The sequence below is a fragment of the Diadema antillarum genome, unplaced genomic scaffold, assembly GCF_040938485.1.
Source record: "Diadema antillarum isolate AM-2024a unplaced genomic scaffold, OU_Dant_1.0 scf00000029, whole genome shotgun sequence".
NCBI lineage: Eukaryota > Metazoa > Echinodermata > Echinoidea > Diadematoida > Diadematidae > Diadema > Diadema antillarum.
The window spans coordinates 5,909,043-5,928,875 of record NW_027270918.1 but is presented as its reverse complement, the minus strand read 5'-3'; the positions used below and the strand labels follow the sequence as shown (position 1 = coordinate 5,928,875).

The 19,833-nt window shown below is 39.6% G+C and overlaps 1 protein-coding gene across 1 annotated transcript; it reads left to right on the top strand.

Moving 5' to 3' along the window:
* The first annotated feature begins 1,400 nt into the window (after positions 1-1,400).
* LOC139739154 (heat shock protein 83-like) lies at positions 1,401-18,751 on the top strand. Its single transcript, XM_071649771.1, has 11 exons — positions 1,401-1,594; positions 7,244-7,450; positions 8,395-8,554; positions 9,195-9,331; positions 10,887-11,189; positions 12,711-12,876; positions 13,367-13,557; positions 14,048-14,195; positions 14,686-14,954; positions 16,627-16,960; positions 17,467-18,751. The coding sequence occupies exons 1-11, from the start codon at positions 1,439-1,441 to the stop codon at positions 17,568-17,570; spliced, it is 2,175 nt and encodes a 724-aa protein (XP_071505872.1). The 5' UTR covers positions 1,401-1,438; the 3' UTR covers positions 17,571-18,751.
* The last annotated feature ends 1,082 nt before the right edge of the window (positions 18,752-19,833 follow it).

Below are 19,833 nucleotides of genomic sequence, written 5' to 3'. Positions count from 1 at the left end.
CCCCCATCTTTCTAGAATGGAACAGGACATTTCCGCATCCGGTGTCGAACTTGCTAGAAAAACCGAATGACACACACACACATTATTGTCGTATTGTTGCAGTCATACAACATAGTTCTTACAGTGTTTCTCCTGTGCAACATTGAGTCTGCTCGTCAGGAATGTGAAAAATAGATAATTAAAAAAAAATGAAAAGTACGTAGCTCTCTTCAAAGTCTTTGCTGTCTTATTAAGCCATCTTTTAAAATGAATATCGTACTCCAGATAATGGACACTTTAAATCACTAGTCTGATTCGCAGTGTAGAGTTATAAAAGTTACATTTTCACGTGTCTGCTTTCTGCTATTCAATGCAAACAAATCATATAAGAACCAAATGATGATGATGGTAAGTATGATGATGTAACTTGTAAGAGCATACAAAGCGGCAACACATAAGTTTCTGAACATGAGAGTGAAAGAGTGCCTGTCTTTGTACTGGAACGAGACCAGCAGACCCTCCTATCAAACGGACCTTTCAAAAGAAAACGCGGAAGGATACCGGTTCTTATCCCCATTATCCCACGTGTTTCCCTGTTTTATACAGCAAGCAGGGTGGGTAATCCCGGGTAGCTCGATTTCAGCGTTGAAGCATATTGCATTGCCTCGCTTTTGGCCCAGTTGAGCCCAGAAGCGTCTGGAAAGGACACGTGCCTACATAAAAGCCCACGGAACCGCGTGCTTTTGTCATAATTTTTACCTCGCTGTCGAGAAAGACCGGAGTCGACCGCTGAAAATTTGTGTCGCAGCTCGATTTGCTCATATATTCTGCGTTCTAATCTGCTAATTGGTAAGAAACATTTACATTTTACTCAATTGCTGCCAATTTAATTCACTAGCCAAATAAAGAAGGCATGCCAATAAAGAAAGCCGACCTTTCTCTATTCTATCATTAGATCATGATCACAATGATGTAAATTTTATTTTATCTCTTTTTTTCATTTTTAATTTTTCCTAAAGGCAGTGCTCTTCTGCTCTTTTAAGGCTATTTGATACTGTAGACTAATTTCTAGCTAAAAAGTGCATTTTATTGTCTCTATCCGTTCTTTAATTGTGTTGTACAAAGTCAAGAGGATTGGAAGAAAAACTTATTGAAATTTTATTTTTGCAAATGAAATAAGATTTCAATAAATTTTTCTTCCAATTCTCTGTGACTGTAATCTCATGGTGAGAACTTTCAATCTATGAGTAACGTTAGGCCTATATTAAGGACGTGGTACTAAGGACGTAAGGTGTTGACTAGATCTACTAACGTTAGTATGAGGAACAATTTAGTAATTTAGCTTGTTATGTTATTGTTAGTGTGTCTGAACTTGGAATGATGTAGAACCACAACCTCAACCCTGCCATGTGTTTTTGTGCTTTCCACCAGCACCACCAGCTTGCCCACACATATCAAAATGACTGACGCCGCTAACCCAAATGCCGAGCCCATGGAGGAGGCCGAGACCTTTGCTTTCCAGGCGGAGATTGCTCAGCTGATGAGCTTGATCATCAATACCTTCTACTCCAACAAGGAGATCTTCTTGAGAGAACTCATCTCAAATTCATCAGATGTAAGTATAAAACCACGATGGAAGCACAAACTCTACCCTGGTCCCTGATATTCAACCTGCCAAGCTTCAATCACTTGCCAAGCCAATAAATACTGTATATGCTATAATTTTCGCGTACATAAATTTTCGCGAATTGCCGCTGTCACACATTTTCGCGAGTGGTTAAATTCGCGATTGGGGGACCAGAGAAAATATGAAGTGGCAAAGAAAGTGTGAATTTTCAACTTACTAGCAAATAAGAATGATACTAGTTATACACTGCATGAAAAAGACTTGCCAAACTCTGCGAACTAGTAAGTTAGAATTCAACATTTTTGAAGTGGTTAAGTCCATCACGCTAGATTTCTGACGAGTGGTCCCCTTGCGATAATGGACTGGCTCTCTACAGTATTCGTAAGTAGACGTGGACGTACGTAAACAAGCTTAGCCAGTATGGTCTGTTCGGTAAGCCGTGACATGGTATACTAGTACTTAAATGTTCGTATCATCAAGGCAAGGGAATTATTTTGGAAGGTAATATTTTCGCGTGTTGTTAATTTCGCGAATAGCTCCCGACTCGCGAAATTCGCGAAAATAAAACCCCCGCGAAATATATAGCGTATACAGTAGTCTGCAGGAATTGCTCACTTTACTTACAATAGATCTCTACTTCCTGAATATTTGAGCAATAACATCACAAGTTACCATACCTTTAAAAAACAAAGGAAGGGGGGGGGGGGTGATGGCAACTGTCTGCAGGGCTGGCGCTACGTTTTCAAAAGTTTTTTGGGGGGCCGCTTCCGGGTTTCATGAGCTTAGGATTTATAGCAAGCAAAAAAAAAAGTCTTCAGCACATCTTTCTCATTCCAGTTCTTGGTTTCTTCAGCTGATAAGCAAAAAAAAAAAAAAAAATGAATACCTTCACGTGCTCAAAAGGTTTCTTTTATTCTGTTTTCTAGTACCACTTCGGGGAGGGGGGGGGAGGGGGGGTGGGCAAATTGGTGACACCCTAAGTATTTGTATGTATGAGTGCAAAAAAAATGTGTTGGTGGGGGGGGGGTGAGCCCCCTGGTTCTGCCGGCCCTGGGGGGTGTTTCACAAAGCCGTTCTTAAAGTTAAGAAGGACTCCAGTGCGACTGGTGATCAGTTCGTGTGTGCTATACTTATCAGAATCTCAATAATTCAGCACAAGAACTGATCACCAGTTGCACTTAAATCCTTCTTAACTTTAAGAACGGCTTTGTGAAACACCCCCTGGTCTGTACATAGAATTATTGTATCCCCCGAACAGAGTTCGGAGGATACTGTGGATTTGGCCTCGTTGCGCCGCGTCCGCGTCCGCGCTGCAGAGATTTTGTTGTGAGCGCTCTACTGGCAGCAGTTCTTCTTCGATCATCTTCATATTTTGCATGAAGGTGTATTATGGCAAAACAAAGAAGCTTATTGTTTTTGGTGATGACGCCTTCTTTTGTTCCGTCTTTATACCTGAAAAGGTAATTTTAACAGGGTCTGCTTGTGTGTGCAACGCTGGCCTTATTTCTAGACCGATTTTTTTTTCTTCACATTTGGTATGTAAGTGTGATGCATAATCAAATCTATACACCTACACCTACTGATAATGCTGCCCTCACTGCTCCACCTTTTTCAGGGTCAAAGGTCACCCTGATCATGTCAAAATTTGCAAAAATTCTTATTTAGGCAATAACTTGATTGTTACTGGATTTTACTCCGACTTGCTAAGGAGGTGTATGGGTGGTCATTCTACATGAAGGACACAACAGTTTGTGGTGACGGTGCCCTCAGTGTTCTGACTTGGAGGCCATGTCACATTTCTTGTATACTGTAATAGTGGTTTCTTTCGCGTACAGAAACTTTCGCGGTTTCCATCGGTGCCGACTTTTTCACGTGTGTTTAAATTCACAGTCTGCAATGATAGCATTGTAATAAGCGACGAGTTCAAAACATTTTCGCGTGATGTTGAATTCGCTGTTCAACCTCAAAGCGTGAAAAGCGCGAAAATAAAACCACCACGAAAGAAACCACTTTTACAGTATGCTCTATAAGCGACATTAAGCGTTTTCACATCAGCCCGATGTTTCGAAATAGCGCGCTATTTTCTGACTTGGTAAATTTTCCCGATAGCGAAATAGCGCGCTATTTGATAATGTGAACACAAATTAACGCGCTGATTGTATCGCTCTGATCGAGAAAATTTCTCGAGTCCAACTCGAGAAATTTCTGAAATAGCGGGATAGTAGCGCTATGTGATAATGTGAAGATGACTCGAGAAATAAGCGTGATGCATCCCATTATGCCTAGCGTGTGTGACCCAATCGATTGAAGCAAACTACACACAAATCACGAGGAATTTTGAGAGGGCACACACATTACTTATGCTGTTTGCGCATACTTGGCTGTCGAATTAGCTCGACAAAAATTCAGGCTGATTCTCTTCAGGTTGATGTGAATAAGAAATGAAATAGCGCGCTAACTCGCAATCGCGAAAAATGATGTGAAAACGCCTAGTTTGTGTTGGATATTAATTAAACTTGCTATGGAGGTTTGTGGGGGTTATTCAAGGTAACAAAAGTTTCCATTGACAGCGCCCTTAATAAGCCTTATTGTTCCGACTTTTAAGGATGCCATGTCATATTTCTTGTATGTGCTATACTACATGTACCCTCATTTCTCATGGGATTTTATTCAGATTCCTCAGAATTGCTAAGGATCAGTGAACGGATGGTCATTTTACATGTACATGTAGGACATCCACAGTTTGTGGTGGTGGTGCCCTCAGTGCTCCAACTTGGATGCCAGTCACATTTTGTGTGCATGTAGTCCAGGCGCAGCGACCCAGAAAAAATGACTTCGTTCAACCCACCCCGCAGAAAAGGTTTGACTGCATGGGGTGGTCGGTTGGACCCTCTGGAACACCCCTAGGTAGTATGTGATATCAAATTGTGGTATCAATGAAATTTTACAGGCCATTTTAGTTGCGACACACTAAGACTACTACACGTACCACTAGCACTGCTACAGGCGCCAATGCCAGTGGTGCGTGTTATAGTCTTAGCGTACAAAGACTTTTTCTGCGACAAACATCGGTTTTTGCCTGCAAACTAACTTTTCACGCTAAGCTGGGGTCGGTGTAGTGTAGTTTCCAGACGTTTTTATTTCGTCTTTATTTCTCCGAGTTGAAGCAAGCCAAGTGAGAGTGCATACCCAGCGATTGTGACGCCCGAACCGTTTTTTGTGGCAATCATTGAGCATGCACCCTCACTTGGCTTAGCGCAATACAGTGTGCTTCTGCACAATACACAAGCTGTAACTCAGAGAAATAAAGGCGAAATAAAAACAGCTAGAAATTAAGACTAGGGTCGGTAACGCTTGTCGCTATTGGGGCACTGAAAATGACAAAATTATCACAGTTTTTGCATTTATTTCACGAAGGATTCATCGAAACTCCTTAAAACTATGTGCATGTTGCTTGAGATGTCAGCAATACAATGGGATACATTGTAAGGTATAATATTGTGCATGGTTACCATGGTAACCGGATGCCTACAGGTGATTGGTAACTCCCAAAAATATCTGGAATTTAGACAGGTTTGTTTCTTTTGCCTTTCGTGCACATCAGATCACTCATTGTAGATGAGCTCTACACTGTAAAATTAGTCTGGATAAAAAGGGAAAAGACGCCCAAGATTTTTCCCTCATTCTCTCCTCAGCATTAATTCATTACTGCACGTTATGAATGAAATTTACATATGATATTTCATTTTATTCTATAAATATATATATGAAATATATATATATTTTTTTACAATAGTTAACGAACACAAAAGTACGCTTAATTCTTTGATGGATAATCCAGCGCACGTGTATATTCCTTCTTTGGAAAGGAATTTATCGGTATTCTTGAATAAACTTCCTTTAAGAACATAAACAATCAATTGCTTTCCTCTGCTCTTTTCCAGGATTGTTTTGAATAACCATCGCTCTGTAAATACTCGAAAGAGCTACTATAGAATATTGGCTTTGCTTTCTGTATTCATCTTATTTTTAAGGGAAATTTGTGTCCATACATTATTAAAAACTATATACATTTGCCTATGCTTTGAAGTCAAATTTGTGTTGAAAGTACGACGGATGCAACTTTTTCATGCATTTTACTATTCGAAAATGATATCTTTCTTTCAATTGCCGTTTATTATGCCTTTGCTTACAAATTTTGCTGTAACTTGAGAATGCTTCAAAATATTCTTCACATATACCTGATGTCGTACACTTTATGCAAAAGGAAGGACATGCTTATTGAGCTTTTTGAAATTATGGGCTTTAGTTTTCGAGTTATTGACAACTAAATTCTGATTGGATAATACTGGTTGCCATGGCAACAGGGAAAACTTTTTTAACGAAAATCAATAAAAAATAGTGTGCTTATTTTATTGCATCTATAAGATTAAAAAAAAAGCAATGTTTGCAGCAGCAGGAGGCATTTTGGGGGTTACCAGTCACCCTTAGGCATCCGGTTACCATGGTAACCATGCACAATATTATAACTTACAATGAATCCCACTGTATGGATGACATCTCTAGCAACATGCAGTTTTGATGAATTCTTCATGAAATAAATGTAAAAACTGTGTGAGTTTGTCGTTTTCAGTGCCCCAAATAGCGACAAGCGTTTACCGACCCTAGTCTTAATTTCTAGCCGTTTTTTCGTCTTTATTTCTCTGAGTTGCAGCTTGTGTATTATGCAGAAGCCCGCTGTATATATTGCGCTAAGTGGAGTGAGAGCACACACCCAGTGATTGCGATTCAGTCGTCACAATCACCGGGTATGCGCTCTCACTCGGCTTGCTTGAACTCTTGAAATAAAGACGAAATAAAAACGGCTAGAAACTACACTACACCGAACCCAGCTTGGCGTGAAAAGTTAGTTTGCAGGCAAAACCCTTGTTTATCGAAGAAAAAGTATATGCGCGCTAAGACTACTACACACAGCACTGGCACTGGCGCCTGTAGCAGTGCTAGTGGTGCGTGTAATAGTCTTGGCGTGCGCAGACTCTTTTACGTTTGTTCCAACAATCATGATGAAAAGTGGCCAGTAAAATTCTACTGACACCACAATTTGGAACCACATACTACCTGGGGATGTTCATAGAGGTCCCATCTACCACCTCGTCTGGTCAAACCTTTTCTGCGGGGTGGGTTGAACGAACTCCTTAATTAAGCCTCTTACAGGAATTAGCGCCTTGACTAATGCTCTATCAGCCACATTTATTGTCAGATTTTATTTGAACTTGCTATTGAGGTTTATGGGGAGTTATTCTAGAGAACAAAAGTTTAATTGCCGGCGCTCTCATTGTTCAAACTTTTATAGGATGACATGTCATATTCCTTGCGTGTGCTATGTACTACACTAGCCTCATTTTTCATCGGATTTTATTGTATCCTGCAACAGATGCCATATTATACAACATTCTGGCCTAGAAGGTGATCCAGATGGGGTATGGGAGATGGGTTCGGGGGATACATGTGCGAATGTTCTAGTTGTATGTGTGGTGATGTTTTATTTAGATATTCTTTTCCTTTTGAATCTTGGTCGGCCTCCGTGTGTAGCTTAGTGTCTAACTCTTTACAAATTTACTATTCTGGCACTTCCAGGCCTTGGACAAGATCCGCTACAAGTCCCTGACCGACCCTTCTGAGGTTGAGACGGGCAAGGATTTCTTCATCAAGATCATCCCCAACAAGGAGGAGAAGACCCTGACCATCATCGACACTGGCATCGGCATGACCAAGGCTGACCTGATCAACAACCTGGGAACCATCGCCCGATCCGGCACCAAGGCATTCATGGAAGCCCTGCAGGTGAGTGTCTGACATGCCACATCAGCACCTTGCTTTACTTTTCATTCTAAATAAATGCTTGATTTCTTGTAGGGAGTTGATTCCTGTTCATAAAATGACCCCCCCCCCCCCCCCAAAAAAAAAAAAAAAAAAAAAAAAAAACAGAAAAAAAAAAACAGAAAAGAAACCAGAAAAGAAAAAAAAACAGAAAAAAGGAAGAAGTAATCATCCCAGTTTGGCTTCTTGGCCAAGCTGCTTGTGGGGTTATATCTTTTTAAGGAAATAAGTGGATTGATCTTTAAATCGTTATTAAAGGACAAGTTCACCTTCATATACATGTGGATTGAGTGAAGGCAACAATATTAGTAGAACACATCAGTGAAAGTTGGGGGAAAATCCGACAATCCGTTCAAAAGTTATGAATTTTTAAAGTATCTGTGCAATCACTGCTGAAGGAAAAGACTACTACAGTGTATGATGTCACTTGCGTACAACAATATAAGGAAAATAAAAAGAGAATTTCACAAAACTTGACTTTTTGAATAAAGTGCACATTTCTTCGACATGTTACTGACTTATGCTAGGGGTAATATTATTTCCCCTGACTTCTGAAAGAGAGAAGTTGAGTGTTTTTTTATTATTTGAGAAAAGTGAGAATATCTTGAATTTTCCTTATTCTTTCTTTATGTAGTTGTACTCATATGACATCACAAGCCATAGTAGTCTTCTCATCCAGCCGTGACTGAGCAGAAACTTCAAAAATTCATAACTTTTGAACGGATTGTCCGATTTTCCTCAAACTCTCATTGATGTGTTCCACTTATATTGCTGCATTCACTCAACCCACATGTCTATGAAGGTGAACTTGTCCTTTAATGAGTGTTTGTCATTAAAAAAAAAAATATTATTATTGAACTGCCATGAGCTCTGTGTGAGATTTTAACTGTTGCCTCTTGTGTCCACAGGCTGGGGCAGACATCTCCATGATTGGTCAGTTTGGTGTGGGCTTCTACTCCGCTTACCTGGTGGCTGAAACAGTTACTGTGACATCAAAGAATAACGACGATGAGGCCTACACATGGCAGTCTAGTGCCGGAGGTTCATTCACCATCCACAGAGTTCCAAGTAAGGAAAATAACCCTGTGGTTTGTCTCTTTCTGGAATGCACTTCTTGTTGAATGGAAGTAGTATTTGTAGTTGTCATGTGGACATTATCTCACAATTTACAAATGAAAGATGTTGATTTTTGAGCTGTAACTTTCAAAAAAAAAGAAGAAGGAGAATGGTATGGTTGAACTCTTTGCTGAAAAAATAACAAGTTTGAAAGAAAGGTTGTATGGACATAGTACCGGAAAATGAATTGTTGAGTAACCATAGTAACTTAAAAGCATTATTTACCATTTGTAGATGAAACAAAAACCCAGCTTAGGTGCACTGCTTGAAATAGTTCCTAGCATGTGAGATAGAGATAGAAACAACCAGTATAAAATTTTTATTCAGTATAATCAATGCTAAATATTGTTAAATATACAACAATAGTTGAAATAAGATTATTTTTAGAATAAACTGTCATGCAGATAAAAGTTTATTGAGAAAAATAGTGATATCTTCTTGTCTTTTAAACTTCAAAAATTTTTAAGTGATCAGATGTTTTGTGATAACTCAAACATTTTTGAAATCACTGCTGTCAGTGGTAAACAATTCCTTTGAGTAATGGAAGTTCTTCAGCTTGTCAAACTATTTTTTTTTAATTGTATCACCATAGCAACGGAAGATCTTCAGCGTGGTACCAAGATTGTGCTGCACATCAAGGAGGACCAGGCTGAATACCTGGAGGAGAAGAAAGTGAAGGACATCGTCAAGAAGCACAGTCAGTTCATTGGCTACCCCATCAAGCTCCAGGTAAGGCACATTCATTCTGAAGAAGAACAAAAAAATTGTGCCTTGGCCTCACACAACTTTCATCACTTTTGCTCCTACAGTCTAGTGCATTTTCTGAAAGTGAAACCAAAGTTATCAAATGTGGACTGATGGTTACTGCATTGCAGGCCTTTTGCAGTTGTGATCCACTGAAAATGAAATTTTCATATTTTTAACGTGTGAATTAGCATAGAATAAGAAGAACTATGCTATTTAAGCACTCTGAATGTTCCAAAGTTTTCTATTCAGTCATAAAATGTAATCCTATAGTCCCTTCACTTGAATATAAGTGCAATTTCTCAGATCAGCTAGTCAAGATCATAGTGTGGTGCGCACTAAATTTTTGGCTTTTTGTTTTATTGTACTATATTTTACTGGAAGTTTGTCTTGATCTGTTGATCTCCTTTGTTTACAATTATGTAACAGGTTTTAATTTGAGCTTTAAAAACATGGGAAATCAAAAAGAAACAAATTTATGTCCTCATATCCAATATTTGTTGCTGACCTTTAATGGCAAAACAGAGGTAGGGTTTTGTTGATTATATATGCCAGCAATATGCGTGCCAAATTGGGCAGCCGTTGCGAGCTTCTTTGCCAGATGTAGTGAAGCAAAAAAGAAGGAAAAAAAGGAAGAAGACTGATTAGGGTTTAACCCTAAAAAGACTGGGCTATTTTGGTAGCTCGAAAGACTGGGGGGGCCCTCAAGGGCCCCCCCTTAAGATCTCGGCTGTGGATCGCGCGATCACCGCGCACCTTTGCACAATGGTAGTGTGTGATGAAATCTACAAGATCGTGTTTTTAAATTTTCCAAAATAGTCTTCTTTTATTTTATTTTGATTAATTATGATAATTTATGCGAGAAATCGGAATCTTTCATCTAAATCAGTAAATAAAGCTCCAAAAGTGCTCATTTTTGGTATGATTATTCTTTGTGGCATTCTTAGCAAATGTTCTTGAAAAAAAATTTGGTATCAAAATTAATTTCTTATTTATTTTATTGTTTCATGAATTTCTTATGTATTTCCTTGTTTTTTCGACCTTTTGTTTTTGTTGTTTTTTGTAACAAAATTTGTCACAGACACTTTTTGAAGCATAATACTCCTAAAACAAACTAATTTTAGCCATTGAGAGTAAAAATAAGCATATTTATATGAACCATGTGAAAAAACTCGATTTGCATTGACTTTGTACACAAAATCACATTCTTTAGCCATTTTTGGCCTCACGTGCATGTACAAAAAGTCATGTAACTTCAGAACCGTACCCCCAGGCGTCACAAATTTGGTGTCAAAATGTGCGGGAAACTCAAAAGAAAAAATTCATGGAGCATCGCGGCGAGAGCATTTCGTGTTGCAGAGTAATCGCGCGAAATGTCGAGGGGGGGGCCTCCGAGGCCCCCCCCCCCCTCCCCCAGTGCAGTTAGAGTTGAATAGTGTAGATGAGTGGTATGACTTACAAATACAGGCTAGTTTATGTACCAAGTGATGCTGGGCCTCAGAGAATGAGAATTTCCTGGTTAATTGTTCTCACATCACAGGTGGAGAAGGAGCGCGAAAAGGAGGTGAGCGACGACGAGGATGAGGAGGAGAAGAAGGACGAGGAAGCGGCCAAGGAGGAAGGGGACGGAGAGCAGCCCAAGATAGAGGACCTGGGCGAGGAGGAGGAGAGCAAGGAGGAGAAGAAGAAGAAGAAGAAGATCAAGGAGAAGTACACCGAGGACGAGGAACTCAACAAGACCAAGCCCATCTGGACCAGGAACCCAGATGACATCAGCCAGGACGAGTACGGCGAGTTCTACAAGTCCCTCACCAATGACTGGGAGGACCATTTAGCTGTCAAGGTAATCTACAGAGTCTTTAACCTGTTTAGATTACCTCATCTATTGATGAAACTATAAAAGATGTTGGTTGTTTCCCCCTGGAGTATGCGAAAGCTTTCTCAACTGAGAAAGTCCTCATCTTGCATATCTTGGAGACTGCAGTATTGAAACTCTGTAGCATGTATTTTCATTTATTTGTTCATCATGATTATATTTTTTTTAGGAAAGGGGGAACAGCAGGTGCAAATACTGTAAAACATGATATATATGCGTGGCACAAAATTTTCGCGAATTGGAGCCGACAGCCTTTTTCGCGGCATGAAATTTTCTCGAGTTACCTCTAACATTCAATGCTTACAGTGTACACAAGAGCTTTTACATGCATTTTTACTTCGCAAATCTTGGCTCGTGCGAAATTTGTGAAATTAAAATGCACGCAAACATTGCTTGTTTTACAGTACCTCATCTATTGATGAAACTAAAAGAGATATTGGTAGCTTCCCCTAGATTACGATAAAGCTTTCTCAAATGAGAAAATCCTCATCTTGCATATCTTGGAGACTTCAGTATTGAAACTCCATAACTTGTATTTTTATTTTTTTTTAGTATTTTTTTTTTGAGGAAAGGGGAAACAAGCTGGTGAAAATATTCAAGATTCAATAAAATTGAGATGGAAAAAAAAAATGAGATGATGCCTCAATGTCTACTTCAAATTGGAATTTTCTCCAAATATTTTTGTATAGTATGAAGCACTCTTCCACTCTCAACTCGTGTAGGTTTTCTGTACCATCAAATTAAATTTTCTTTTCTCTTTTGCCTCATGTACGTGATGTGCTCAGATCAAAATAATAATAATAAAAAACAAACAAACAAGACCTCTGAATCTGTATCTTCCAGCACACACTGCGCCAAGTTGTAATCGCTACTCTAGGTTCTGTCCTCCGACTGGTGGACAGGGCTTGGCCGGGGTGATCATGACAACTCCTGGTGGTGCTTGAATGGAAGAAGAGCAAGAAAAGCAAGTGACCGCTTTGTGCCCCCACCCAGTGCTGTATGCCGGCGTAGGGGTTCCAAGTTGGGCACATGTTCTGCATTAGGTTGAACCTGCCACAAAATGAACCTCTTTCTTAATGTTCAATGATCGTGGCGTTTGGCCTTGAGCAACATACTGAATACTGTATACGCCATAATATTTCATGAGTCTAAATTTTCACGAAATTCCCAATGTTTTCGCAGGTGGTTGAATTTGTGATGGTGGAGTCCTGTACTGAATGGAGAAGAGTACACACGTACATCACATTCACATCGGGGATCAGTGTCAATATTTTCGCTTGTCTTTAATTTCGCGAATAGCACCCGACTCGCAAAATTCGTGAAAATAAAAACCTCGCGAAATATTCGACATATACAGTATTCTGTGCAATGTGTCAATTTTTTATTCAAACATCAATACAGTGCTAAAGAGCATATCAATCTTCATACCATGTCATTTGTTAATCGAGATGCACTCATTTATTTTCGTTTTTTCTTAAACCCCTGCAGCACTTTTCAGTGGAAGGGCAGTTAGAGTTCCGCGCTCTCCTCTTTGTGCCAAAGAGGGCGCCCTTCGACCTGTTCGAGAACAAGAAGAAGAAGAATAACATCAAGCTGTACGTGAGAAGGGTTTTCATCATGGACAACTGTGAAGATCTCATTCCAGAGTACTTGAGTAAGTTTATGTAGGGCTAAATCAAATATGTGGTATTTGTTTCTCAAATGAGATGTATTGTTTTCCTGTCCAGTGTATTTTGATGTTTCCATGGACTTTTTGACTCCAGCTTGTCATGGGATCAGAAGTTCAGGTGCAATTTTGACATGCCTGCTAAATAATGTCTTGAGAAGTGTGTCCTCTCCAAGTCTGTTAATGCATACTATGTAGCACTGCCTGAGCTTCAGGTTAGATTGCACAATGCCATTGAGTATACAATGTCATTACTTCACATGATTTTGAAAGGTGTTGCATGAGAAAAGGTTTAAATTTTTAGTAGTGTTTATTCTAGTAAGAAGTCTATTAACAGGGTCTTGCTTAGTCAAAGTGCTTAACTTAGAAATAATTCTGGCAGAGTTGTATAGGTCACTTGGGTACCTTCAGATGACCAGGTTTGCAGAGATAGATCAAGACTGTGGTTGATGAGATATTTAATCAATTTTCTCCTCAGACTTCATCAAGGGTGTGGTTGACTCCGAGGACCTCCCACTCAACATCTCTCGTGAGATGCTGCAGCAGAGCAAGATTCTGAAGGTCATCAGGAAAAACATCGTCAAGAAGTGTATGGAGCTCTTCCAGGAGATCTCGGAGGACAAGGACAACTACAAGAAGCTCTACGAGCAGTTCTCCAAGAACCTCAAGGTGAGTTGAGGGTTCCAACAAAAGATTCTAGGTTCTAGGTTATCAAAGGACTTGGGTGTGCTGGAATGAGAAAGGATGCTGGTGTCATAAGTGAAATTGGAAAGTGCTGTGAACTTAGGCTGGGAAATTCTTTTCCTGAGTTATTACTTTGAAGAAGCACAAACTGATAGAGGAAGGCTGGTGTAGCCTGTTTTATTGAAGGAGCTGATCAGAGTGAACTGAAAATGGTTCATGTTTTAAAAAAACAAATCTTTGGAATTTACAATTACTTTGTATATATTTTAATGAGAAGTAATTTCTACTTCTGTTTTGTTCTTCTCTATTTGCATGGTTGATATTGCTCATACAAAATAATAAGTTATTTAGTAATTAGTCACTTGAATGATTTGCACTTTATTGTATAAAAGAGAGAAACTCAAGTGCTAGCTCAAATCTGGCTTTATCAGTTTGGATTGCAGTAGTGACAATATGTTGTGTTGTAATTTCACAGCTTGGAATCCATGAAGACTCCCAGAACCGCAGCAAGATTGCTGACTTCCTGAGGTACCACACATCACACTCTGGAGACGAGATGTCATCGCTGAAGGAGTACGTCTCCCGCATGAAGGAGAACCAGACGCAAATCTACTACATCACAGGTAAAAAAACAAAAAACACTGCTTAAAAAAAGTATATTATACTCATGAACTCTGAACTCTGAACAGATGTTTGTTTCTTGTTGCTTTGATATCTCAAAAACTGACCCTATCTGATTTGAATATCATGTGACCATTTGTATAAAAAGCTTTTGATATAGATTTTAACCATGTAAGCTTTATGTTGATGGAAATGTGACATGCAATATCTTCTCGGCTCTCGGCTCTGAACTAAATAGTCTATACTAAGTGACATTCTGTATATTCTGTTTGGTATTTGAATTATATGTTATTGCATGCCACCTGCAAAATTTCAATCCTTTATGAACTTCCAGTGGATCGTGGGTGTTCACGATGGTTCGTTTTGAAAGGGTATTTTATTGATTAATACCCATTGTAGTTCGCAGGCTGAATTGCGGACATTTTACAGATGGCCGTTGAAAATGTTCAAACTTTTAAATCCCATTTCGATTCTTGATCATTTGCTGTGTAGGTGAGTCAAAGGACCAGGTCGCCAACTCTGCCTTTGTGGAGCGCGTCAAGAAGCGTGGCTTCGAGGTCCTCTACATGACAGAGCCAATCGACGAGTACTGCGTGCAGCAGCTGAAGGAGTACGACGGCAAGACGCTCGTCTCTGTCACCAAGGAGGGTCTGGAGCTCCCGGAGGATGAGGAGGAGAAGAAGAAGCTGGAGGAGGCCAAGGCCAAGTACGAGAATCTCTGCAAGGTCATCAAGGAGATCCTGGACAAGAAAGTTGAGAAGGTATGGCACACGGCTGTGGCTTCAATTCTTCTTTTTTATGCCTCCGCCACGAAGTGGTGCCTGAGGCATTATGTTTTCGGGTTGTCCGTCCGTCCGTCCGTCCGTAATGAATTTTGTGGACAGGGTAACTACCAAAACCTTTTGAGGTATCCTAATGAAACTTGGCATGTATGTGTATTAGGGGGTGAAGTTGTGCCTATCAACTTTTGGGTGCACATGCTTGAGGTCAAAGGTCAAAAGGTCAAGGTCAAATGCTTAAAATTTTACTATTTCCCCCATATCTATGCAATGCCTGAAGATATTTTCTTGAAACTTAGTGTATACATGTACTACCCAATTAAGATTCTCTGGTGAAAGTTAGGGGTCATGAGGTCAAAAGGTCAAAGGTCAAAAGGTCAAGCAAAATGTTAAAATTTCACTTTTTTCTCTGTATCTTGGAAATTGTTCAAGGTATCTTCATGGAACATAGTATATATGCATCTACTGACTGGCAGTGGTTATCTAGGGAATTTAGGGTTCATGGGGTCAAAGGTCAGGGGTCAAAGGTCAAGGGCAATACTTCAAAATTTTACTATTTTCCTTATATTTATGCAATGCCAGCAGGATTTTTTTTTTAACTCGATGTATGCATGTGTAACCCAATAGAGATTCTCTGGGATTTTTTTTTTTTGCCAAGAACGTCAAAGGTCAAAAGGTCAAAGATCAAGTGAAAGTGCTGAACTTACTTCTTTCTCCATATCTCGGAAGTGGCTCAAGTTATCTTGAAACCTAGTACATGCTGAATTTATGTATGTTCTGCCTGACAGTGATTCTCTTATAAATCAAAGGCCAGATGAAAATGATAACAATTTACTGTTCAATACAGAAATTGCGCTTTTTCTCCATACCTTGAAAATTACTCAGTGCATAAACTTATGAAATGGTCAATGTCAAGTTAAAGTTCTTAAATCCCCAAATACATGCTCTCCTATTCATCCAATTAAACATAGGTCAAGGAAGGTAAACATTCAATACATTTGTGACAAACATGTCATTTTAATATTTTGCCAATTTTGTGAAAATGTAATCACACATTGTCCACATGTACTATAGACCTATTAGGAGAATCATGCATTATGGCGGAGGCATACCAGTCGCCATAGCGACATTTCTAGTCTGAACTAGAGGCATAACCGACCAACATCGATGTCTTTCTTCTGTGGAAACACTTGTGTATGAGTTATCTCAAAGTCCCTTTTTGAAACTATGTAGACTGCGTGCTACTATGAAAGACCCTTCTATGCACATGCGCTTCAATATGTTGAGGCATGGTGCGTTTTCTCATGAACAAGATCATGGCTGTTTTGTGGTCCTTTGGAGCATATCATTTGAGGATACAATTGTATCTGTTTTTCATTGGATTATAGAAACTAGTCGTGGTGCAACAAAGTATCCCTCTTGTAGTGGCATCATTGCAAAAAAGACAACTTATGCAATGTTGACTGTTCAGTGGATGGCCAATTCTCTTCCATTTGAAATGAAGTGTAAAAACAAACAAAAGACAGGTGCTAACCATGGCAAATTTCCAGCCAGTAAATTGAAATCAAATTTATTTTAATGCATCGCTGTGATGGTAGATTTAGACAGGTTTTGATTCATGTTTGTGTTTGTATGTCAAATCCTTTTGATCCAGGTTGTTGTGTCCAACCGTCTGGTATCCTCCCCTTGCTGCATCGTCACAAGTCAGTACGGCTGGACGGCCAACATGGAGCGTATCATGAAGGCGCAGGCTCTGAGAGACACCAGCACCATGGGCTACATGGCGGCCAAGAAGCACCTCGAGATCAACCCCGACCACTCCATCATGGAGACGCTGAGGCAGCGTGCCGACACGGACAAGAACGACAAGTCGGTTAAGGACCTGGTCATGCTGCTCTACGAAACCTCCCTCATGTCCTCAGGATTCTCCCTGGAGGAACCCCAGACCCACGCAGGTCGCATCTACAGGATGATCAAGCTCGGTCTCGGTAAGTTGTGTTTTGAGGAGGGAATACTGTAAAGCACCCGTCAGAAGAATCTGCTGTTACTGATAATGACTTTTTTTCCTTGTTTGAAAAATAATTGTGATATAAACAAAGAGAAATTTTAACACTTCTCTGCTTTGAAGTGGTAAAAAAATCACTTTGCTTGCTTGTCTAGGGCTACAAAAACCAACTTTCATGCAGGTAGATTAAACTGGGATTTGTCTGTAGAAAGCAAGATGCATGTGCCTGTGAAGGTTGGGTTTTTGCCATTAGCCCAAATACATGTTATATGTTTCTAAATGCTTCAAATATTTAGCAACTATATTCAATTATTTCAGTAGGGTAAGGGGGTAAGACATGGCAGCTCAAGTTCTGCCTTTTAAAATATTTTTCTAAATATCAAATTCAGGAATAACACAAATTGACAAACAAAAAAAATGACTTCATTGTATTGTTTGGCAAGTCCAGTCGATGTATAACACAAATTCTCTCATGTATCTGTTTTGCAGGTATTGATGAAGATGACGTCGCAGCTGATGAACCAGCAGAGGAAGACATGCCACCCCTCGAAGGCGAAGACGATGATGCATCAAGAATGGAAGAGGTTGACTAGACAAGTCTTGTCAAACATTTATAGTGGACTGAAAAAGGAACATTTCGGTGGTGTTTACACATATTTTGGAGAGCGACAGCTTTGGCACTGGATTGCAAGTACAAGTGTACATGTGGATGCATCGAATGAAGACTACACCAAATACCGACTGGCATCATCATCCTGAATGGAACTCAACTTTCGACATGGCTTTTGGAAAAAATTGTTGGTGGATGTAAAGATTTCTTACTCGAGGGCCTGCTATCTTGTAATATTGCAGCATCTGTAAGATAACCAAGTACAAATTGTAAATTTGGTGTATGACAAACATTTTCTGTAGATAATTGCCAGTGTATTCATGATCTATGGCAGGTGTATGAAGGCAAGGGTCTTGAAGATGCTCAGTTCACCATGTGTTTTATGCAAATTACAATGTACCTATAACACATTTACTCATTAGAGTGCAAGCAGATTTGCCCAAGTAAATGTATGTGGTATCTCATTCAAAAAATCCAAATCATATAATGATATAGCTTGGTCATGTATGTAGTAGCTGGTGTGAAATGTGCAGGCTTGCATTTGAATAGAATAATCAATTTGCAAAGTTTTGTCTTTTGACACTAATATTAGCTCACGTATATGTAGAGATATGAAAAGATCACATGGTTGGGAATTTTCCTTGGGTAACGTCAGGAAACATTCATTAGACACCCATGTAAACACAGTTGCATTCATAATGTAGCTCATTTTGTGTCAGAAGCTGTCACAAATCTCATGCCCATGACTTAACAGGGGAATTAATTTTAACATTGGTTCTTGTGTACTTACAATTGTGTGATGATGGCTTCAACAAGTTGGATATTTTGCAAGAATGAAGCCAGTTTCATTATTGTATCACTTCTGACCGTTTATCATCGCCCAATAAGCTCCTGAATTTTACCAAGGGGAGCCTGTAAAATTGGAGTAGATGTATTTGTGTGTGGTCACCGTTGTTCGCTTCTGCGCATTGTCATAACTCTCTAATTGTGTGATAATTGTCATTCCTTAAAAAAAAAAGAAGAGAAGAAGCAAATTCCAGGTACGTGTTTTGAGTCGTATCAAACAAATGAAGCAGTGTTGTACAGTCCACAAATGCTCGACAGTAGAGGAACAAAGTCTCATTGATTTGTACTTTGATGCCTCTCTGGCGGACACCCACCAACATTTTTTGTTTTTTTGTTTTGTATTTACTGTTACATCAATAAAATGTATGTGAACGTAAATTGGTCCTTTGTCTGTTTCAGAATGCTATACCAATCTTCAGTGTATGGTATTTAGTAGTGAAAGTGTGTGTGTTCAGTGAAACTGCCCAAAATATGTTGTGTGATGAGTCAACATCGAAAAAAGATGATTTCTCAAAATAAGCTGTGTGATGAGTTGATAAGATGATTTCTCAAAATGTGCTGTGTGATGATTTGTATTCAGATGATTTCTCAAAATATGCTGTGTGGTCTGGTGAGTTAGTAGGATGATTTCTCAAAATACATGTACATTGTACGCTGTGTGATGGAGTTAATAACATGATTTCTCAAAATGTGCCTAGTGATGATACAAATGTATATCGTAACTAGAAAAGCACTCTTAAGAGCGCAGACCTCCGCCAAGCATGCAGCTCATTTCCACCGCTGATCTTGTTCTTCCATAGAGATATCGGTGATTTCCACCCATACGTACTTATTCAAATTATAGCATTGTGTGCTGAAAGTCACCCGATTTCCCAATATAGAAGCCCTCGTTACGTCATAAACCCTCAGCTGCATGGCGCGCCTCGCCCTAGCAGAAACTAGAGCATGCACTCAGTGCGCGCATGCAAACCTCAAATACGCGCAGCCTGAACTCCTAAGTGCATTGACCCTACCTGCCAAAATACCAAAAATCCTTCATAAATTCCCCCGAAATTCTCGGATCACTACCAAAATTTAATCATCTCTTACTTGTATCATTCTTAACCTTCCTGCAAGTTTCATCTAAATCCAGTAACTACTTTTTGAGTTATTTTGCACACGGACAAACTAACTAACAAACGAACACACAAACCAACGGTAATGAAAACATAACCTCCCCCCTTGGCGTAGGTAATAAGATGATTTCTCTAGTGAGGTCAGCCTCTGCATACAGCAAGGATTGTGCTCTTGAATAGCAAAATGTGAGGGAGGATCCCCCCATCCCCCCGGAAAAAAAGAATTTTTATGCCTCCGCCACGAAGTGGTGCCGGAGGCATTATGTTTTCGGGTTGTCCGTCCGT

Excerpts from the sequence above, each read along its gene's own strand:
- LOC139739154 (XM_071649771.1), top strand. The coding sequence starts at position 1,439 with ATGACTGACGCCGCTAACCCAAATGCCGAGCCCATGGAGGAGGCCGAG. Across the intron at positions 11,190-12,710 it reads AGGACCATTTAGCTGTCAAG|CACTTTTCAGTGGAAGGGCA; the intron begins GTAATCTACAGA and ends AAACCCCTGCAG. Across the intron at positions 16,961-17,466 it reads GATGATCAAGCTCGGTCTCG|GTATTGATGAAGATGACGTC; the intron begins GTAAGTTGTGTT and ends TCTGTTTTGCAG.